Raw genomic sequence first — 22,619 nt, forward strand, 5'->3', positions numbered from 1 at the left:
CCAGAATAATTAAACATTATACTATATGAACTGTACTGATGAAGTTGAAAGCTTGATTTAGGTTAATAGCTATTATATAAACAACTGTCTGTTTTCTGATTCCATCCACATCACACTTATTTAATTTTATGATGTTTTAGCTTTAAATACGAAGGAAAATGGTATAAATGTACATAAGATTATCCACAGCCAAAGTAGGCTCTTCTTTTTATCACTTATACTTTTTATACTTCAAAAATAAAGAGTAAACGATTATAGATATAAAGTCATTTAACATTTTGTAAAGAATTGTTTCCATTGACTTCCTTAAGCACGCAGCTTGTACCTGTTATGCTAGTGAAATACTCAATATTTGCATTTAGCTTTTATTCTATATCTTTTATAATATACAGTCAGTAAAATGTATTTAAACCTCTCTTTTAATATCGGTATTTGGTCTGTGTGATGTTAGGAAGACAAGCTGAAATGAGACTGAGAGCGAACTCTCAACAGTGTAAACTGGAGTCCTCAATTTATTCCATGCACACAGGAACTCTGTCACTCTAGTTTTGCCATGTAGCATTTTCTTTAAAAATAATTTAAAAAAAAAAAATCACTATTTGCTACTGCAATTCTAAAAGGACCTGTAAAATATCTTCCTGTTTTTCAAAGGCAGTTTCAATTCTTTTCTGATCTGAAATAATCTTAAGAAACAATGGAGTTGAACCTCGATATTTGGCCAAAGGGAATCAAATTTTCTACCCCACAAGAGAAATACTGTTCACAGATCTGGTTTTCCTTTACCACAGGGTTTTGATGGAAAAGATGGTGCCAAAGGTGACAGCGGTGCTCCTGGTCCAAAGGTAAAATAACGAGTATAATCTTTATAATAGGTACAATACTATTCTCCATTACTTGTATTGTAGCTATGCTTTGCATGTTATGCTCTTACAGAAAGGCATAAGTATTGAAACTCACTTCATTTCTCCATGAAAATAATGAGAACCATTCGGAAAAGAGTTGGACTTTCTGAACCGTATAATGTCCTGACTTTCTAACTGTGAAATAGGCAAGATTAAAAAATGAGAGGACATCCTCAGATCCTTTATTGACTTTATCTGCTGATCATTATATTGACTTTATTGTGTAATAATAAAATACCAGGTCTTCCCAATTATTTTTTTTTTTCTGTTCAGATATTTTATTCTGGCACTTTTTTAGGCATCTCACCCCTCACAGACATCTGTTCATAGTGGAAGCTCCGCACCATGTGAACAGGGGCAAAGAATTGGGCTTTCTTGATTCCATGTCTTTTTCTCCTTCAATAAATCGATCAATGTTCTCACCATGGTTCATTCTGTAATTGCTTGGTGTTTTCTTTACACCACAGGGTGAAAGTGGTCAACCTGGAGCAAACGGATCACCAGGCCAACCGGTAAATATTTGTGTCATGCAGCATGCAAATGGAAGTGCCAATGGTATTTTTTCCTTTATATATAAACTCATTTTTCTTTTCATTACCCAACTGCATGCATTGCCAATACTAAGTTTTACAAATAAAAGAAAAGGTGGGCCGTATGTATTCAAAAAGCCATATGGTAGACTAGTTTTTTCATGTTTTCTAGGGACCAAGAGGTCCAACCGGTGAAAGAGGAAGACCTGGAAATCCTGGCGGCCCTGTAAGTAGTTAATTGCAGCAGTAGTTAATTGATCTTATTGACAAGCAGCACATTTCATTGGAGTATGTTGGGAATTCCCTGGTAGTGGATTTACTTTAAGACAGCTGTATTGCAAGGGACTGGAAAACTACACAGCATCTGTAAAATCACATATGGGAACATTAATCTCCAAGTGAAGGTGACAGTTAGCATGACACATTATTAACATACAACTTGTGGGCAGTTTTATTGCTTCCTTTTAAAATGAATAGGTTAATTTTGTGGGGAAGCTTTGTGTTTCAACAAAAGCTTATGTTCAGCCACTATGAGCAAGGAGGCAGAGAGGAAAGAAATATCCTTGGATTTTGGTATACTGAGTGGGATAGTACAAACACAAAAAAGATGGTTTATGCGTGATGGGATTAGAACATGGTTCTACTCCCAAGCAAATGTTCTTACCTCTGTTCTTTCTGTAGGGTGCCCATGGCAAGGATGGAGCTCCAGGAGCAGCAGGCCCACCCGTAAGAAGACTTATAGTTGTTTGAATTTAAATGTTTGCATTGCTTAAGAGTTAGTCAAGATACTTGAAGCCTACGGTGAAAATAGGAGACTTAACACTGTAAATGAGAAAATACATAACTCTGGAGACAGATTCTTCTCAGGGAACATATAGATGAATAGAACTGCATTTCTCTATGCAGAATAGAAGTCTTATCAAAGGCAATATTTAGATGAAGTGTGCAGAAGTTTTTTTTTTTCTTTTTCATCTTCATGATGAAATCTGAGCATGCCCACATGTATGGATACCACTTCCACAGACTGCTTTTTCTCTTACATCTCTTAATACAAATTTTAATCTATTTTATAACTTAATCTCTTTCATGATAAATTTATGTGTTTGGTTTTTTTTTTAATCATAACACATAAATTCACTGAACATGAACATTAAAGTCTGGGTAAGTGACGTATAGGTGTGATATTTTAGGTTTAGCTGAGCTTCATCTTCTACAATGTGATGTATTTTGGCTACTTTGGCAGGTGTTTCTTTATTCAGAGAATAATGTCATAATCAGACTTTAAAAAAAAAACTTCAGGTTAATTCTATCCATATGGCTTTTTACTTCTTGTATTAATAGTATTTCTTTTGCTTTTTAAGGGCCCTCCAGGTCCCCCTGGAACTGCAGGATTTCCAGGCTCTCCAGGTTTTAAGGTATTTAGCTAAATATGTATGCTAACATTAGATTTTGTCCTTTTTCCCGTTGGACAACTGTCACCATACGTCTTCATTTTATGGGCACTCCTTTTTCTGGCTGCTGTTACAGTGTTCACATAGAACTGATGTATTTTCATACGCAGCTTGAGCTAATCTTCAAAAACACCCACCCTAAAATACAGTCCAGTGGTAGATACGCTGCTTTTTGCAGCTTTATGGGAGAGTCTCAAGTGAACTTTCCTCAAAGGAAACATGCAGCATGCCTTTATTGGAATGTATTGGAACCATGTGCCTCAGCTTTGGATAGCTGAAGCGATCTGGCTCTTGCGCTCAGGTGATGAGGTAGTGTTTTTCTTAACTCACGCAAAGGAGAGAAAGAAGCCATGAAGATGATTTCCATGCAGTCATGACTAAAATTCATTCATTTTTCACTTTTGCTGTTTTTCCTCAGGGTGAAACTGGTCCTCCTGGCCCTGCTGGTGCTAGTGGCAGCCCTGGTGAGAGAGGAGAACCTGGTCCTCAAGGTCATGCTGGGCCGCCTGGGCCTCAGGTATGGAAATAGCAAAGGAGAACTAGGAGGTGTGGGGCCAGAATCTCTTCACAAAGCCCAAGGACTCCTTTGGTTTAAGGACACTAGGTTAGCAGCATCAATTATTTAGATACTTCTCTTCTCCAGGGTCCTCCTGGAAGAGCTGGAAGCCCCGGCAACAAGGGCGAAATGGTAGGTACTTCACACATCAGTGTATTTTGCTGCACTGTGTTAATGAGGATCACTTTTAGACTGGGCAGAATTCAGCCGTGATGAGTTCTGTTAATCCTGATCCCCTTTTGACTCTCCACAGGGACCTTCTGGGATCCCCGGTGCTCCTGGTCTTCCAGGAGGCCGTGGTCTTCCTGGTCCTCCTGGTACAAGTGGAAACCCTGGAGCAAAAGGCACTCCGGTGAGTTACTAATATCCATTACAGCAGTTGTACAAAATAAAGTGATGAACGTAGTTCTGATACCATTAAAAAGAAAACACATTGAATTATACTCTTTATTTGAGATGGAGTTAATAAATTATTTTATGATAACAACAGTAGTCAATTACTTTTTATAGCTATATTATTTAGCTTTCATACACTGCTTTGTATATTGGTATAGATAATACCATACATAAATTTTTAAATAATATTTGCATGTCTAAGTTAGGTATCAAATCAAAAAGACACAACAAAAAAATATCTTGACTCACAAAGCTGTGCTAAGCTAATCTGTCATTTTGAAATGCTTTTTTTCACCTGCTTTAATTCTCATGGGCCTGAGTCAACAGCCCAATATACCCAGTGAGCTGCACCTACTTTTACCCTGTTGTTCACTTCAATACGTGCTCTCCTGACAGCTTTACTCCACACATTGTTCTCAGAGAAATGCTCGGGGACTTCAAGTGGAAGTCGTGTCAATGTCTATGCTAGCTCAAAAAACAGATCTATAATTATTCTCAGTGGTGCTTTGGATTGCATCAGTTCCTTACTGGAGTTTTAGAGAGTCCTGTACATTCAACGTTTGAGACCAACTGATACACTAATTGTGTTGCGATAAGTTATTAGAATACTAAGAATTAGTCAGTATTTTGAAATATGTAATATGTTTCTCTCAGTGTTTTAGCATTTTATCATAGCTCCAGAATAAGAACATGCTGCAGTCAGTAACTTTAATGAGATTTTCTTCTGTTCAGGGAGAACCTGGTAAGAATGGTGCAAAAGGAGATCCGGGCCCAAAAGGCGAGCGTGTAAGTGATTGTAAAATGCCTTCAGAGGCTTCTTCCGAGGAAGTTTGAGCTCTGAATGGTTACACAAACAAACAAAAAAAAGCCACTAAGTTGTTTGGTGTTTTTTTGGAGATGTATAATTTTGGTGGTGGCTTGTGTTGTTGCCAGGGTGAAAATGGCACCCCAGGTGCTCCTGGACCTCCTGGTGAGGAAGGCAAGAGAGGTGCAAATGGTGAACCTGGCCAGAATGGTGTCCCTGGAACACCCGGAGAGAGGGTAAACCACTGTAGATGACCATGTGCACTGTGTCTATTTTGTGTTCGTATGGTAGTAACAAACTCTGGGGTTAGAATGCTTGGAGGAAGAGCTTCGCTCCTTATCAGTTCTCACCAAATTCAACATGTGGAGTTGGGTACAGAACTTGGGAGAGTGCTTATTGAGTTCCTAATTTGAGCTGCAGAGCTTGGTTCTATCTCAGAATGAAATCACCTCTTTTTTTTTAATTGAGGAAGTAATGTGGAATATTGGAAAAAAACTCAGTTCAGGGTGTGTCTTTATGTCATCAACTTTATTATCAGCGCGCCTTAAAAGTGCATAACGTCAACAGCAGTACAATCATGATCTTATAATGTCTTCACTGCCAACAAATGTTTAGCTCTCACATTGAATAACTTTCCAGGGAACGTTCTCTCAAAGGAATTCTTGGATTGATTTATTGAAAAAATTGTAGCAACAACATTAAAGAATTTTGTATTTTAGTTCCCACCGAAATCAAAGAAAATGACACCTAATGTAAGAATGTGTTGCAGTATTTGTTGAAGCTGTAAGGACCTATGTGATGCACAGGAAAAAAATCACATTAAATATATATGCTGGGCTGCAAATGATATTTTATAATTACAATTTCTTGTAAGCAGTAATAACACAATAGAGTAATTGTTGGAATAGAAGAAAATAATTCTGCAAGTTTTCAATGTGTTGTTTCATTTTTTTATATGAATTTACTAAAACAAACAAACAAACCAATTCTAATGAATTAAGGGACTAATACAGGTCCTGTAGAAATGCGTGAAGGACTGTCTGTGAAATCAATAGGAGGTTTTTATCTGGGCAAAAATTATTTTTCTTACCTTCTTATCACAGAGAAATGTAATTTCAATAAATTTCATCCATTGGTTTTCTGAAAGCCTAAAGGTAAATAGTTCAGAAAAGGTATTTTCCCCTGCCTCAGTCAAATTGTCTGAAATCCATTTTTTCTTCATTTATTTGGCAGGGTTCTCCTGGTTTCCGAGGCTTACCCGGTAGCAATGGACTTCCAGGTGAAAAGGTACATAGTCTTATATAGCCTTCCTATAAATCCATCCCAAACCTTTGTGGAATCCATGTTAATTTGAATGGATATTTTCAGATTCAATATGATGCTCATTTTCTTGCCCTAAATTTTGATGTCTTTTTTTAGGGTCCTGCAGGTGAACGTGGCAGCCCGGGTCCCCCTGGCCCAAGTGGACCTGCAGGAGACCGTGGACAAGATGGAGGCCCAGGACTTCCAGGAATGAGGGTAAGACAGGATGTCTGTAGAAAATAAATTATATTAGAAGTGCTTCATTGAAACTGATGAAGAAAGCACAACTAGAAAAGAACCCTAGTGATGTTATTCCATCCTTTGAATTTAGTGCATAGGTTCATAGTGTAATAGATAAGCATACGATAATGTGGAACATTCAGAAACATTACGTGGTATGTGAAAGCATGCACTTATGAGCACTGTGATCAGATATGGCTTTCATGTGAATGTTACGTCTTTTTATGTTTTAATAGATTTTTAAAATTTATTAAGAAATAAATTATGCTTTTGATATTTAATAGATTATTAAATGCATGTATTAAATATATTTATGAAGGTTGCTCTGAAAGTAATGATTTCTGTTTTATTATTTTGAACTGTGACGTCAGAAGTTGCTGCTTTGAAGTACAAGACAGTGAAAATAGTTTCATTCTTTTCTTAACTTCTCAACTAATGGAAATACAGTTCTTGTGCATTTTGTTTCATGTCTGATGATTTGATCCCATATAATGAAGCTAAGAGAATGATATTAAATCCTGGCAATATAACTTGCTAGCTTCCTCAATTTTTTCTCCTTAATAAAAGTATTTTATTAAAGAAGTTAAGAAGTTAAGACCAAGAAAGTATTTTAAGTCTGTTGTTTTTGGCAATATTTATTTTTATGTATTGTAACTCATTTTAAACTGAGGAATAATTTTTTTTTTTAACTTCATTTTCAGGGTTTGCCTGGGATTCCAGGAAGTCCTGGAAGTGATGGAAAGCCTGGCCCTCCGGTAAGTAGACTGTGCATGGATTTTATGCTGGTATGCCCATGAGCCTTACTGTGATCTTACAGTGTCTACTTGATACATTGTTGTCATAGTCAGATTAAGTTTCTCTTCTTTGCTTCCGTTTACTGGAGCAGTTCAGATGCTGCTTCTTTGTAAGAGCTTTTTGCAGATCTTATCTTTCGATAGTACTTGAAGAACAGCATATACAAATACTCGGTTGAAATATAAAATACACCATAATTCCTGAAGTGTCTTTAGCCTGCTCTTAAATGATTCATAGGTTTGTATTTATTTCACTTAACTGATGTCATATGTTCATTTCTTTTCTGTCTATCCCAGGGTAATCAGGGTGAACCTGGCCGTTCTGGCCCACCTGGCCCAGCAGGCCCACGCGGCCAGCCAGGTGTAATGGGTTTCCCCGGTCCGAAAGGAAATGAGGTGAGTGGGCTTTTTCTGCTTGTCCTTTGCTTATGCTTGAGCAGTCATGTGGTAAAATTATATTGCTTCATGGGAGATTTGATGCTGTAGTTGTTAAGTTATTGTATGTGCACTAAAACAGGTAATTTACACATGGTCTTTCTCTTTTGTAAGGGTGCACCAGGTAAGAATGGAGAAAGAGGCCCTGGTGGACCACCTGGAACACCTGTAAGTTTTATTCGTAATTTCTTTTTAATAATATAGTAAAACTTAACTACTAGTAACTCAGTTGATATTATAGAAATTATATCAAACCATGCCCTTAGCCAGTTTTGTCTTTGTACAGGGTCCTGCTGGGAAGAATGGTGATGTTGGCCTCCCCGGTCCTCCTGGACCTGCTGTAAGTGTGGGACTCCCGTAAGAGTCACTTACTGACTGTTGCCATAGTGGACTGTAATTTTAGGGGAAAGAATACTTTCATGTTCTAAAGAAACCTGCTTTTGTGAAGACAAACGTGAGAGCTCTTCACCAGTTTTTTCATACGTTAATACTCTAAACTTTGTTAGGAGAAACCTGAGGCAGGTATACCCAGTGTAAGTAGAATAGGAAAGTCAGTTTACAGCTGTCAGGGGTGTACTAGCTTTTCTACTTGAGACACACTAGTACTCCCTTTGAAGTACAGCATATCTAGCAATTTCAGACTAATGTCAAGTATTCCTGTGGGATAAATATTTCTGCTGAATGAATCTGATGGTTAGAGTGAAAAGAGCAAACAGCAAGATATATTAGCCTTAAAATTGCACAATAGCCTTAAAATTGAAGATAAGGAGAGATGTAGGTTAGAGGTGCATTGGGATTGTTTGAGAATATCTCTGCCTGTAAGCAATTTCGTTTTTTCCTGTTTTGATTCTTTGATTCTAGGGTCCTGCTGGGGACAGAGGAGAACCAGGACCATCAGGTTCACCTGGCCTCCAGGTGCTGTTTGTTTGTTGTCAACTGCTTTCTAACAAAACAAGAGTTAAAAAAAAAAAAAAAAAAAAAAAAAAAAAAAAGAAATCATCTAAACATTTTCATTGGGATTCGTGTCATAAACAGATGAATTAATTGACAGAATGGATTGATAGGAGTTTCAGAATTGCAAACCAGACAGCTGGCTGAGTGAATTGAACTGTGTTAAACCTCCAGCTATCAAATCAGCTCCTCCTCCTTTGTAAGGGATTGGTATGGGTGGGGTACAATTTTGTGTCCAGAGAAATTTGCTAGGGAGGACAATGCATAATTTGCTTATGTAACATACGCTTACGTAGTGATATTGTTCCTTCTTCCAGGGTTTGCCTGGAGGACCAGGACCAGCTGGAGAAAATGGAAAGCCTGGAGAGCCAGTAAGTAGGAGTTCTTTTTTTTTTTTCCTTTTTTCTTTTTTTTTCCACTTTACCCAGGCAAGCACACAACAATTAAAAAAAAAAAAAAAAAAAAAAACAATTAAAAATTACGCAGCTATTGGCATTCTGCAGAGCAGGGAAGACTGCTTTTAGGGATCAAAGGTGGGAGAAGCAGCGTGTCAACCACAACATGGATTTATTAACTAAAGCTCATGGATAAGTTGCATTTATTTTCTCTTAAACAGGGGCCAAAAGGTGATATTGGAGGACCTGGATTCCCAGGCCCTAAGGTAAATCATACAGCTTCATTACTATAATTACATTAATGAATTAACAAAATATGAACCTGACAACAAAGAAGAACATCTTTCTTTGTCGCAGGGTGAAAATGGAATCCCAGGTGAACGTGGTGCACAAGGTCCTCCAGGACCTCCTGGAGCGAGAGGTGGGCCAGGTCCTGCTGGCTCTGAAGGTGCCAAGGTACCCACAGACTTCCTTGCTTTTCCCTTGCTATGTGAAGCATTCAGATTCATGTTCTTCTTTGGGTTTTCTTCCTAACAATTTTTGTCACTTTCTAGGGTCCTCCTGGTCCCCCTGGTGCCCCTGGAGGCACAGGGCTGCCTGGTTTACAGGGAATGCCAGGAGAAAGAGGAGCTTCTGGAAGTCCTGGACCAAAAGGGGATAAGGTAACACACGCATCTTTAACATCCTGTGTGTTTGAAGCTAACTCTTTGTTAACCTCCCATGAGGCACTGGATTTGTTCGTGTGCTGACTTCTGTACTGATTTCAGAAGTGTTAACTGTGTAGCACCTCTGCTTGTTGATTTAGCAGTGTTATATAGGCCATACACATTTAACAAATACAGCGTTTTGGTATTAGCTCCATTAGACCTGTTCTGTTCTATCCCTTCCCCAATGAGAGCTACTGGAGTAACATATGTAGGATATACAGCATTTGAGAGCTAGACTGGAGTTAATACCAATGAGAGCAGTTCATGCCATGTTCTCTGCCCATTGTAGGCTCCATTTTAAAATGGTATGAGTTTTTTGTATCAAATATTCAGTATCTGATGCCAAATATTGGGCAGAATTTCATCCCATTTGTTATTTGTATGGCCACAATAGTGAAATCTACTTATTTGGATATGCTCAGTATGAGCTACTCTGCAGGGTCGTGTTTAATTTGGAGTGGGGGGAGGTGGGCTTGATTTGATTATTTTTTATTTTTTTTTTCAACTTTTGTTTGCTTTTTGCTTACACTTCTTATATCTTTCTTTCTAGGGAGAACCTGGTGGTAAAGGTGCTGATGGCCTCCCTGGTATAAGAGGAGAACGAGTGAGTGTTTAAGCTTTGGATTCTGAGTTAATTTCATATTGTCTGCGCATTAAACGCGAGTAGAGTTATGGTGAATAAACTCTATCTAGGGAAAGAAAAAAGCAGTAACCCCATTGCATTACATTTTGGTTGTATTACTATTCATGACTATTTCAGCCAAAATAACAGAATTTTTGCAAGTAGAAAATGATGATTAATAGAGACCACGCTTCAGAGGGAAAGTACCAATATAAAGGCAGTAAATACATTTATTTCCTGAATTGAGACAATTGAAGAGAAATATTCTGGCTATAATGAAATATAGGAAGATGTTGTGATAGCAAGGCTGTCATGCAGAATACTTGCACTGCTTACTATCTATTTCTTTATATGTATGTCCACAGCATGTTCATATTGAATTATATACATGTGTCCAATAAGTATGTACAAGCGGGACATACATCAAAATAATGAGAGGTGGCAAATGAGCATATTAATGCTGACTGTTTTAATTGAAGGAAGTAGAAAAATGGATTTCAAAATCTAAGGTATGCATTAAATTCTCAAGGAAAAAATAATGAAGGCTGGACAACAGACACTGGAGAACTCTGAAGAATTATTTATTTAAGTCAAGTGACTTAGTATTAGGTTCATGTGGGGGTGGGGTAGAAATGAGGTCTCACTCCACGAAAGGGTACAATGTCATGATGTCACTCTAAAATGTATTGTGCAACAGCACACTGGCATTACAGAACTGCTTTCATTTAAATGCTGCTAGCTGCATATTTACACTGAAATAAAATTATATTGATCAAATAGATAACACTGTCATTTTTAAATACAAAATGTAATAATTTCTGATATACACACACATATATATATATAATGTATATAAATTTATTATATATTTATTATTTATCGTTATTATTTTAGGGTAATGTAGGTCCCATTGGTCCTCCTGGTCCTGCTGGGCCCCCTGGAGATAAGGTAAAGCATCCTCCATGACACCGTGTGACACTATAAGCAGCAACGTTGCTGTTTGGCTCCTGGGGAGAGGAGGAAGTCCTGGTAACCATTCTTTTTCCTTACAGGGAGAGACTGGTCCAGCTGGTGCCCCCGGTCCTGTGGGTTCCCGTGGTGGTCCGGTAAGTGACATCACTCTTCTTTCCAGCATAATTTTAGCATGGTTGAGGTGAAGACAGTTTGCAACACTGCTGTCCATCCAGAGCAAAAGCAGCTTGAGTCCATAATCATTAACTGAGCGCGTTCAGCTCCTGTTGGACTCACAAGCTTTAAATCTGCTATGGACTTCAGAAAAATCCAACGCTTTTAAACAGAGTAAAGAGATTGGAGGACTGCAGTGACAGATCAGGGAAGAGTCTGAACCAACTGTTGGTAGATAAAGCAGAGGAATGTTTGTGTTTCGTTTCCATCTTGTCATACAGTTAAATAAACGTACTAAAATATTGTTTCTTATATCTTTGATAAAACAGCCATCAGTTATATGTAGGGACTGCCATGAATTGTGGTCATGGTTTATATAGGTGTAACTGAAATCATTTATTTATTTGTTTGTTTATTTATTTATGGTTTTTTGATAATTCCTGAGCAGTTTGTTTTAGAGCTCAGGAGCAGCAGTTAGCTTTGGTTGTTTGCCTTTCCTCCCAAGAATGCTAAGACAAAGAAACTCCAGCTTTGTTCAGAAGAACTCTATAACTTCAAATATGAAGCCTTTTTTTTTTTCCCTAACAATTCCTTTTGCTGACTTACTGCTTTCTACAGGGAGAACGAGGAGAACAAGGTCTTCCTGGGCCTGCTGGCTTCCCTGGAGCTCCAGTAAGTATGAATATTTAAAAGCAATAGAATATGATTTTTGACTTCTCATTTTTGGAAATTCACTTTCATCTCCGACTTATTTGCTACAACTACTCTAATGCATACTTTGATTGCAGACACTGATTTCCTTGCAAGTTATTCTGTACTCAGTCACATATATGGCAACATGTTTGTTTTTTTTTTAATCTTTTCCATGCTAGTTGATTGATAAAACTCTTCCGTTTGAAAGATGATCCAGATAAGGTTTCTCATCCTAGCATTATTTTCTATGTTTTAATTATTCATTAATTTAGTTATGTTGCACCTTCTGTACAGGGCCAGAATGGTGAACCTGGTGGGAAAGGAGAGCGAGGTCCACCTGGTCTGAGGGGAGAGGCTGGGCCCCCTGGAGCTGCAGGTCCACAGGGTGGCCCTGGTGCACCGGTAAGTCCATGCCGCTCTTAAAACTGCAGACGGAGAGGCTTCTTTAGTCTTCACTCAGCCTCAGGGTGGCTGGGCCCAAGCACAAGCATTTGAACTGCTTATTGCTTAATGATGCTACCTACACTTTTTATCTGTTTTTCAAATTATTTCAATATTGGTTTCCATCCATGTAGGGTCCGCCTGGTCCCCAAGGAGTAAAAGGAGAACGTGGATCTCCTGGAGGCCCTGTAAGTACCTCTTCAGTACAAACTGAACCATTTCTCGCTGACTGTTACAACAAATGTGATGTAGATTAATCACAAGGTATAATTAAGTCTAAGGTGTTAGATAATCTGGAGGAGGTGCCAAAATAATTGTTGGGGCAAAACAGTACCTGCCAACTTCCTCAGAGACAACTGGTCTTCCTTTGGGAACATAAAGGACATCTCCTTAACAAAAGAAGTTGGGGAGTAAGGGAGAAAACAATTATTTAATAAATAAAAACTTGATATTCCACCTTTAGTGGATTCAGATATTAAGCAAAACAAATCAGAAGAACTGAGAGTCAGCTTTTGTACAAACATCAGTTGGTTCACTTGTTTCTACTCTTCAGAAACAGATTTAAGTATTGGTTTCTTGCAGGGTGCTGCTGGTTTCCCTGGTGCTCGTGGTCTGCCCGGCCCCCCTGGCAACAATGTAAGTTGTTTTGTCCCTCTTCTCTTTTGTTCTTAGTTTGCAGGTATCTTTTTATAGATTACTGTTATATTAAATTGTATTAAACAAAACGTACCTTGATGTGAATAGTGAGCAGTCCTTGTTATACTGAGTGTGATGATTTCACTTGCAGGAAAAAATTCTGCACAAGAAACATTCTCTCTCCTTTTATTTTACCTGGAATCGTAATTCTGTCACTTGGAATTGCGCATGTTTTGTATTACAATTGGCTTTCCAAAGCCCTTTGAAATTAGTGAAATTATTGAGGTTTTTCTGTTTGCTTTGTCATGTTTTTGTTTTTTTTTTTTTTAAAAACAACAACAACAAAAACATCCTTAAGGATTTTGACTTGGTATCTTTTTCAAAACTACATTCTGTAGTTCCCTGAGAAGTCTTTTTAGTTGCCTGTAAGGCGGGACAACATAAAACTCAATTAGTATGAGACAGAGGAGTATGGGAAGATAATTGTACCAAAGCTCTTTGTATGATATTTGATTTTTTTTAAAGATGAAGAAAATACAACGAATAAAATGCATTTATCTGTTATATAAAATAAAAAATACAATCTATCCATCGTTGTATTATAACTGGAATAAGTCATTAGAAAACATCTTACATTGAGTAAACAGGTTTGTTGTCTAGTTACTTATAGATGTCCAAGGCATTATTAAAAATGTTTGGCATGAGTAATTCCAGAAATCAGACGGGGCCATTACTGCTTCAAATTTTGGTGTCAGAGCTGTGGCTGAGAAATATGCTACAACTACCAGACATCCCAAACGCGCAGGTGTTGCCTTAGGGAAACCATGTGTCCAGAGAGCATGGAGGACAAAAGCATGAGCTGCAAGCAGCAGTAGACAAGGGGATAGTCTTTTTAAGATCAGGTCAGATCTTGGTGTACTGGGATTGTGCTCTCAGTGTATCCTGAGGCAGTTAAACACACTTGATTGGCATTCATGAGGAAAGATCAATAGCAGTTAGTACATAGTACTTTTTTAGATTATACAGCTCATGTTCTTCTTTTTAAAACTCATAGGGTAGTCCAGGTCCCCCTGGTAATGCAGGGCCTGCAGGCAAGGATGGGCCTCCTGGACCCCCTGGTAATGCCGGACCTCCTGGCGGCTCAGGACCTCCTGGACTACGCGGTGAGCCTGGAGCGCCAGGTGAAAAAGGGCCTCCAGGTGCACGGGGAGAGAGGGTAAGTACATGTTCAGCCAGGGGAGTTCAACGATAGGTAGGGGCTGATTTTAATAACTATCAGAACCCCCACACTTGGTGTTGATTGGCCTACCTTTCTTTAAACAGGGGACACCAGGTGACCCAGGACCCCAAGGCATCATTGGCAGCCGTGGCAGTACAGGTTTACCAGGTCCACGTGGCCTTCCCGGCCCAGCTGGCATGGCTGGTGGCAAGGTGAGTGCATGCTCCTAAGTGATGGCCTCCTTGCTTTTCAGTCCAGTTATTTGCATTTGCATCCCTAAGACAGGCTTTTAAACATCCAGTGGTTACTGGATGTCTCTGAGATAGCCTTAAATCTCTGTTCTTAAGACTCTTGAATCAGATTATTATTTGTAATTATACTACCTATATAACCACCCTCACCCCTTTGAGAGAAATTAACTATAAAAGCTCCTAGAGAGAGCTTAAGTCATAGTTTCAACTACCACCAGTTATCTTTGCTTAATTATCAATGTTTCTTGTACAAACATTAGGGCCCAAACAGGAAAATACTTCTAACTGCCTGCAGCAAAGACAATGGGAGGCTTGGTTTGGGTTTTATCACCATGAGCGAGGATAGCCAGTCATTTTTTGTTAAATGCTTTGGCTATTGTTTTTGGACAATTAAGAAGTGATATACCTCCTTACTATTTTCTAGTTGAGGAAACAGGGTAGTACGCTCCTCAGCTGCAAGCGTCTTCTACGACTATTACTACTGAGGAAAAGGAAGTCTGATGAAGTTCTTCCTTTTTGTATTCCAAGTATTGACAATCACCAAAGTCTCAGTGCATTTTATCTGATATCCTTCATTACCGCCTACTTGGTTGAAGATGTATAATGCAATGGCATTAAATAAGGACACGATGTGCAATTTAATCTTCTTCCCTTTTTTGTCAGGGTGAAGATGGTAAACCAGGTGTCAATGGCGTCCCAGGAGAACGTGGTGCTCCTGGTCCGCAAGGTCCTATGGGTCAGAGAGGCTTACCTGGAGAGCCTGGCAGAGATGTGAGTGAATGCGTTATACTGTTCTGCTAGCTTTTGAGTTACATGCAGAAACATCAGGAAGTAAACATGTTTTAAGGTTAACAGAGGTTCCCTCAAGCACCTGGTGTGCAGTCCTGTGCATGATACCTCTTCATGAAGGAGGTGTAGCCTGCAATGTCTATTATGTTCTTTTCTACCTGGGAATCACGTCTCTGTCTTACTTGAATGCAAGTGAGATAATTTTCTGCCTGTACTCTTATGAAATAGAATGTCTGATGGATCTTTTATGGACCCTTCCACCTTCAGGAACACTTTTCTGTTAAAAATACTCTCTTAGACCGATGAACGTGATTTTGTTTTACTGGAGAAAATGCTGCCTGTCTATATTTTTTTTTTTTTTTTTTTTAAATTAAAATACTATTTTTATTCCCCTTTCCCTCCCCCCTTTCTAGGGTAACCCTGGCTCAGATGGCTCTCCTGGACGGGATGGATCCCCAGGCGGCAAAGTAAGGAATCACCTGGGTCTCTGAATTGCTATGTCTGACAATACATCGATCTAGTTCTGTGCCACATAACTTGAATCTTTTAATACTCTTTATATTATAATTCTATAAAGCACTTGATTTCTTATTCTAATTCCTGTGACTGTCCGCAGGGTGACCGTGGTGAAAGTGGCCCTCCTGGTGTTCCAGGACCTCCTGGTCACCCAGGGCCTGCAGGTAACAACGGTGCCCCTGGAAAAGCAGGTGAAAGAGGATTTCAGGTAAAAACAAAACAAATCTACATTTGCATCTTACATTTAAATTTTAAATTTACATTTATTTGCATTTACACATCCTTCCAGTGTACGGTCTGTTTTATGCAGTTGTAGGTGTGGAAGTTTAGAATAGTGATACGATAGTTACTTGCATTTGTTTCCGTAAGGTTTCTGGGCATTGAGGATCTCTTTTTTAAGAACAGGTAGTTGGAAGATGTCCCAGTTTATATTGCTGATAATTGTATGCTGACAACATTATGATACTGAAAAGCCCCATCATTTCACCATTAATTCCCATCCCGTGTGATGGTTGTGAAGAACAAGTAGTGTTATTTTCTTAAACTGAAGGGAGTAATCTTGTATATATTCAAGATATTTTTGTCAAGTGCTGACACTAACGCTGTGAGCACTGAACACCTTGACAAATGAAGAAGGGATCTTACGCTCAAGGTATAGCATTGGTATACATATATATGATATATATATATATATATAATACCGATGCATACAAGCATTGGTAAGACTTTGGTAGAGAAAAGGACTGGCCAAAATTCAGCTTAATTTGTGACCAGCATTACTTTGGGTCTCTGAGTGTACTGCTTAACAGCAAACAAAACAATCTAGTTTACTGCAGCTGCTCCATGTTATCTTGTTCTTATTGTGTCACAGGGTCCGCCTGGACCTCCTGGTTCTGCTGGTCCTGCTGGAGCTCGTGGACCTGCTGTAAGTCATAATTTAAGTATTTCTGATGTCATACATTCAGCATTTCCTAAGCTTTTTGCATTTTTCTTATTTCTTTACGTACTCTTTGTACCACAAATCTAATCTTAAAGGGTCCTCAAGGTCCTCGCGGTGATAAAGGTGAAACCGGTGAACGAGGCAGCGCTGGCATCAAGGGTCATAGAGGATTTCCTGGTACGCCAGGTCTCCCTGGTCCTCCTGTAAGTATCTTGCATTGGATGAGAAATTTCAGTGCTGTCAGTGTACGTGGTTTGGGTCCCAGGGAACTAGTTAGTTACTTAGCTCATTTGAAGAGGAAGATAAAAATTGCCATGAAGTAATTTGATTTTTCATACGTGTTCAAGAGTTTGTGGTTCATGAATTAACCTCAAATAAATGAATATGTAAATAAAGAATCAGAAGAAGCTGCTAGGAGCTCAGTGTCTTTGACTAGCAAAAAAACACTTTGTGCATTCACTTATATAGCTATTTGTGATTAAATTGGGAAGAGACAAATTTCAACACATAATTCTATCTAATAGGTAGCTATGCTAAACAAGCATCCAAATCTATCAAATAAAAGTTATTCAAAGTCCAACAATGTCTTTTCTGTCATGCATTTCATTCAGTAATAAATATCAGAGCATAACTGGCATGAAATAGCGAACTAATGAATTGTAGACACGCATTACCATTTACAATGGTTATTGATGACTAAAATTGAAGGGTAGTAGACAGGCACACCCAAGTATTTCTGACAAAAATTGAAAGAGCAGGTTATACTGGAGAAAAAACAAAACACAGCTATTAATAGCACTCATGATAGAATTGAGAACCAAGAAACCAACATTCATCTAGACACTGTGCCAATTATGGCAGAAATTGAAGTTTTACTTATAAATGCCACCAATATTGAAATATTTAATGGGGCATGCAGTGTACGCTATTGAATCACTTACGAATAAAAAGAAGTCCAATGAATTCCCATTTAAACCATGACTCGTTTGAAAACACACGGTTTAGCTCTTTGTGATTCATGCAAAAATAAAAAAGCCGTGTCTTAAAAAACGCACTTAGACATGAATGTTTGTCCAATTCCATGTAACCTTGTTGGTGATGTGATTAAATCTTACGGATACCTCACTCACTACTTGTTGGTATCAGCTGGCTGCCGTGCAATTTAGATGGTATCACTTTTTTTAATCATGTCATAAAACATTTTATAACTGTTTATAATCGTAACTGGTATAAGAGTGGCAACTGTTCTTTCTCATATGTGACAGAGTCCTTTCATAAGCTTGAGTTTCACATATTTACGGAGATGTTTTTAGTATCTTAAGATACATCTACCTTACTTAATTTCCTTTTCTTTGTAGGGTCCCCTAGGTCCACAGGGTGCAATTGGAAGTCCAGGAGCTTCAGGCGCAAGGGTAAGACTTTTCTTAAGATGATGAGAAAGAAGATCAAAACAGTTGTCGTTTGTTTTTAGAAAGGCCATCTCAACAGGCAACTATTAAAGAAAAAGGCAGCATATGAGAAACTGTATAGCAATGTTAGTAGAAGCATCTCGAGTATTTCTGAAATTGAAATTATCCAGTTACCTATTTTGATCAAAATGTGTTTATTCACTTTGTTCTAGGGTCCCCCAGGACCAGCTGGGCCCCCTGGAAAAGATGGTACAAGTGGCTATCCGGGTCCAATCGGTCCTCCTGGCCCACGGGGTAACAGAGGTGAAAGCGGCCCTGCAGTAAGTAAATTGCTCACACTCAAATAATCCTTTAGGAACTATTTATTAAACATTCATTGGGTATTGTGTTAGCCCTAGATAATTACAGACTTCTCCATATACCATGGGAAAGTGGGGATCTTCCTATCTGTCTTTGGAACCTCTAGAACAGCTGTTGTGTGTTTTTGTGTTTTTGTGTTGTTTTTTTTTTTTTTAATTCCCGGTGTTGGGTTTTTTTTTGTTGTTGTTTTTGTTTTTCCTTCTTTTATTTCCTGTTGTTTCATTATATTGGGATTCTTTCTGGATTCTTTCTGCTTGTTACTGTGGCTCATTTCCTTTGATTTCCACACCTTTTTTGCTTTTACTTTGTTGTTCCTTTGTAGGGTCCACCAGGCCAACCTGGTCTTCCTGGTCCTTCTGGTCCTCCTGGACCATGTTGTGGTGGTGGCGTAGCTGCCCTGGGTGCTGGTGAAAAAGGTCCAGTGGGCTATGGCTATGAATATCGAGATGAGCCAAAAGAAAATGAGATCAACCTTGGCGAAATCATGTCTTCAATGAAATCAATTAACAGCCAGATTGAAAATATCATTAGTCCTGATGGATCACGGAAGAATCCAGCCCGCAACTGCAGAGATCTGAAGTTCTGCCATCCTGAGCTCCCTAGTGGTACGTCAAGTTCTTATTGGCAGTAATGATAGCAGATCTTATTGGGGTTTTTTTCCTAAATGCTCTGGTCATGGATTATTTAAATGCAGAGACTTGCTATAAAAACTATTTGGTTTGTTTAAGAAATGATAAATACAGTAATCACTCACAAATTACAGTTTCTCTGCTTTTACATGAATATCTATAATGACTTCAATCCACTTCTCACTTCCTTTTAAAAGAAAATTTGTTTAAAACTTGTCCCAGAAATATAAGAATTATAAGATTTGTGCTGACTTAATTCAAGTGTCAGATTACACTGTTCTCATAAACTGAGTAAATTTTGATATCATGTGATTTTATTTTTTTTTTGTTCCTTCTCTACTATCAGAATTTATTACACTAATTTGGCACAGGTACCTGGAACGGAAACAAGCCTGTTATCGTATGATCAAATTCTTCTCCATCTACACATACTGAGCCCCTGACTAAATTTTTTTTTTTTTTCTTCTGCAGGAGAATACTGGATAGATCCCAATCAAGGCTGTAAGATGGACGCTATTAAAGTATACTGTAATATGGAAACTGGTGAGACATGCCTCAGCGCTAACCCTGCCACAGTGCCAAGGAAAAACTGGTGGACCACTGGAAGCAGCGCAAAGAAACACGTATGGTTTGGAGAGTCTATGGAGGGTGGATTCCAGGTAAGAAATCACCTGAAAAATTTAGCATGAAAAACTGTCAGTGTAATGTATGAAAAGTTCTGGAGAAATACTCCCAGAGTTGAGCTAAAATTCTAATGGGTGAAATACTGACTATAAAAACAACTATAAAAACAACTATAAAAACAACCAATGGAGTTAAGTAACTGAGAATTATTGCTCACTTATTGCACTTTGCAGTTTAGCTATGGAGATCCTGACCTCCCTGAGGATGTCTCTGAAGTTCAGCTGGCATTCCTCCGTATCCTGTCCAGCCGTGCCTCTCAGAACATCACCTACCACTGCAGGAACAGCATTGCCTACATGGATCAAGCCAATGGCAACATTAAAAAAGCACTAAAACTGATGAGCTCTGTGGAAACCGAGATCAAGGCTGAAGGAAACAGCAAATACACATATGCAGTTCTGGAAGATGACTGTACTGTAAGTAAAACTTATACTTTATCTTTTCTTTATTTGTTCACTCCCCATTCTCCCATGTGCTCCCTAACTGTAAAGATAAAGGTTCTATTTCATTCGGTAGAACGCTTCGCTAGAACGCTTTGCTAGTACGCTTCGCTAGTACGCTTCGCTAGAACGCTTCGCTAGAACGCTTCGCTAGAACGCTTCGCTAGTTCACCCTTAGCGGCACTAGTATTGCGCAACTTTTATAGACATCCATATATATTTTGATTATTTGTTTTAATTTTTATATTTGCATATATTATAAGCTTCTTTTAGCAGATGCTATTTATATTACTTTATATTACCTGATAATATCTTTATTAATTAAATTCATAAAATTAATTATAATTATTAATACTTATTATTGAAAAGATGTATCAAAGACACTAAAATGTAGGATCACTTCCATATCACCTACTGCTTTCAGTAACATTTCTGTTGTTTCTCTTTCACAGCAACACACCGGTGAATGGGGTAAAACTGTCTTTGAATACAGAACACGCAAAACTATGAGGTTACCTGTGGTTGATATTGCTCCCCTCGATATCGGTGGTCCCGATCAGGAATTTGGTGTGGACGTTGGCCCAGTCTGCTTCTTGTAAATCCAGATCCTGCTCTTTCTGAAACCACAGCAAACAGAATCACACTCCAACTGTGCTCCCTTGTTTTAACCCTGTCAGCTACTACAGATGACCATCTGTATCCCAGTTATTTATTAACAAAATTTCTGGGGGGACATAAATTTGCTAACGAGGGTTAATTGTTTTTTGCTCTTACACAAAATACAGTACAAATGCTTTTGCTTTTTTTTGAAACCAAATTCCATCTTCAGAACACGTCTCCGTGGTGCTATAATGAAACTTCAACACTTACTAAATCAACACTGTGTTCTATTAGTTGAATGTCAGCCAATTTCCAAAGCACTGATCGCGCTCCCAGTAAAAACATTTACTCTTCTTTCTACGAAAAAGCTAGAAAGGCTTCCCTGTTTCAACTACCTCAACACGGCCAGAAACAGGGCTAAGTCACACAAAATTGATCAAATCAGTCAAAACTCATTGAATCCGTCGATCAACTCAGCAGAACTGTGTCACGCAAATTTCCCCTTTTCTGTACTGATCGGCTGTGAAGAAGTACAGTCTACTTTAAAGAGTCTGATACCTTATTGGCAGTAGTCACCACCTTTTTATTGTTGGATTGTATTCTGTTCTCAAAGGTGCTTCTCTACTTTCCTGTCATTGCTGGTCAAGACCACTAAAATTAGGGAAGTATGAAAGACTAATATGATGGTGCTAAATGTATTTTTCACTTCTAACTCTGCAAGTCAGGGTTACCGACTTGCTTGGAAAACCAAAATAAAGGATTAAAAGTAATTCCAAATGTCTCCTGAAAAAAGTTGTCATTGGCATGTCAAAGCTGAGAACTTTCTCCCTTCACTCTTGAAAAGTCACTAAAGATGCAAAATCGTGAACTTCCTTTGTCACATTAACACATTTGTAGTGTTGAAGGTTAACCATCTTTGTAAGCTTTTATACGGTTGTTCCTCTATTCCTTACAGAGACACATAATAAAATACCTTAATAAAATTCCTTGTTGTTTCATAGAACTCACTTGTCTGTTTTATTGTTTGGAAATATTTTATTATAGTTTATTGTTTCAAAATATTTTATTGTTTTCTCACACATATTAGTAAGGAAGGAAACCACTCGGACACCGCTTTAAATAGAACTCTGTAATCTGATGCAATTTAAGGCATAATACAATAAAATGGTTTCTGAGATTTCTTTTCCATTCTCCTTCTATAAGCTCGCGTTTCATAGCGCAGCGAGCTTCTCTGGCAATCAGCGTGGATTCAGCTCTGACAGCAAGATCCAAAAGAGCATCTGTGCACAGATGCATCACCATGGAGGACATCTGTGTTAGCGCTCTATCCTTCTTCACTTACCAACCCTCTGTGTAAATAGGCACTTGTAGTCTTGCAGAAGGCTGCTTAAATTAGCAGCCCTAGGTCTGCTATTTGAAAAAGCTCACCATTTAAGTACAGATGTATGCTGCTTACAGCTGTTTAAGATTTACACCATGCTCATCTCTCACATATGCTAGCTGATGGAAAAATGCATCAGAAAAACTTTTCTTCAAGTGCATCGCAAAAAAAAAAACAGTTTTGGTGCTCTCTAGTACTACAAGGGCTGAGTGTATGGCAGATAATATTTATTCAATCTTAACACTGAGATTGAGGGCATAGTTGTGTTTTTTTTCAAGTCATCAGGTCTTTGATTACTGGTTTCTAGCTGATTCAATTTATTTTATTTTATTTATTTATTTTCCCCAGAGTGTCACTTAATGGGCTGACATGATTCTTTCCTATTTTTATAGAAAGGTCTTTCAGTCAATAGAAATATGG

General features: G+C 38.4%; 1 protein-coding gene across 1 annotated transcript in view; it reads left to right on the forward strand.

The window, feature by feature from the left end:
- COL3A1 (collagen type III alpha 1 chain) overlaps positions 1-21,992 on the forward strand; it is a 48,360-nt gene extending 26,368 nt beyond the window's left edge. Inside the window, exons 11-51 of the mRNA XM_072341760.1 lie at positions 789-842; positions 1,370-1,414; positions 1,605-1,658; positions 2,114-2,158; positions 2,794-2,847; positions 3,302-3,400; positions 3,527-3,571; positions 3,693-3,791; positions 4,568-4,621; positions 4,769-4,876; positions 5,874-5,927; positions 6,060-6,158; positions 6,884-6,937; positions 7,274-7,372; positions 7,526-7,579; positions 7,698-7,751; positions 8,273-8,326; positions 8,680-8,733; positions 8,979-9,023; positions 9,115-9,213; positions 9,312-9,419; positions 10,015-10,068; positions 10,981-11,034; positions 11,139-11,192; positions 11,830-11,883; positions 12,199-12,306; positions 12,480-12,533; positions 12,928-12,981; positions 14,036-14,197; positions 14,305-14,412; positions 15,115-15,222; positions 15,654-15,707; positions 15,857-15,964; positions 16,628-16,681; positions 16,792-16,899; positions 18,055-18,108; positions 18,318-18,425; positions 18,788-19,070; positions 19,566-19,753; positions 19,952-20,194; positions 20,671-21,992. Of these exons, the coding sequence (XP_072197861.1) occupies positions 789-842; positions 1,370-1,414; positions 1,605-1,658; positions 2,114-2,158; positions 2,794-2,847; positions 3,302-3,400; positions 3,527-3,571; positions 3,693-3,791; positions 4,568-4,621; positions 4,769-4,876; positions 5,874-5,927; positions 6,060-6,158; positions 6,884-6,937; positions 7,274-7,372; positions 7,526-7,579; positions 7,698-7,751; positions 8,273-8,326; positions 8,680-8,733; positions 8,979-9,023; positions 9,115-9,213; positions 9,312-9,419; positions 10,015-10,068; positions 10,981-11,034; positions 11,139-11,192; positions 11,830-11,883; positions 12,199-12,306; positions 12,480-12,533; positions 12,928-12,981; positions 14,036-14,197; positions 14,305-14,412; positions 15,115-15,222; positions 15,654-15,707; positions 15,857-15,964; positions 16,628-16,681; positions 16,792-16,899; positions 18,055-18,108; positions 18,318-18,425; positions 18,788-19,070; positions 19,566-19,753; positions 19,952-20,194; positions 20,671-20,817 (3,588 nt within the window). The 3' untranslated portion in view covers positions 20,818-21,992. The remainder of the gene's footprint in view (positions 1-788; positions 843-1,369; positions 1,415-1,604; positions 1,659-2,113; positions 2,159-2,793; positions 2,848-3,301; positions 3,401-3,526; positions 3,572-3,692; positions 3,792-4,567; positions 4,622-4,768; positions 4,877-5,873; positions 5,928-6,059; positions 6,159-6,883; positions 6,938-7,273; positions 7,373-7,525; positions 7,580-7,697; positions 7,752-8,272; positions 8,327-8,679; positions 8,734-8,978; positions 9,024-9,114; positions 9,214-9,311; positions 9,420-10,014; positions 10,069-10,980; positions 11,035-11,138; positions 11,193-11,829; positions 11,884-12,198; positions 12,307-12,479; positions 12,534-12,927; positions 12,982-14,035; positions 14,198-14,304; positions 14,413-15,114; positions 15,223-15,653; positions 15,708-15,856; positions 15,965-16,627; positions 16,682-16,791; positions 16,900-18,054; positions 18,109-18,317; positions 18,426-18,787; positions 19,071-19,565; positions 19,754-19,951; positions 20,195-20,670) is intronic.
- The last annotated feature ends 627 nt before the right edge of the window (positions 21,993-22,619 follow it).

The sequence above is a fragment of the Excalfactoria chinensis genome, chromosome 7, assembly GCF_039878825.1.
Source record: "Excalfactoria chinensis isolate bCotChi1 chromosome 7, bCotChi1.hap2, whole genome shotgun sequence".
Lineage (NCBI taxonomy): Eukaryota > Metazoa > Chordata > Aves > Galliformes > Phasianidae > Excalfactoria > Excalfactoria chinensis.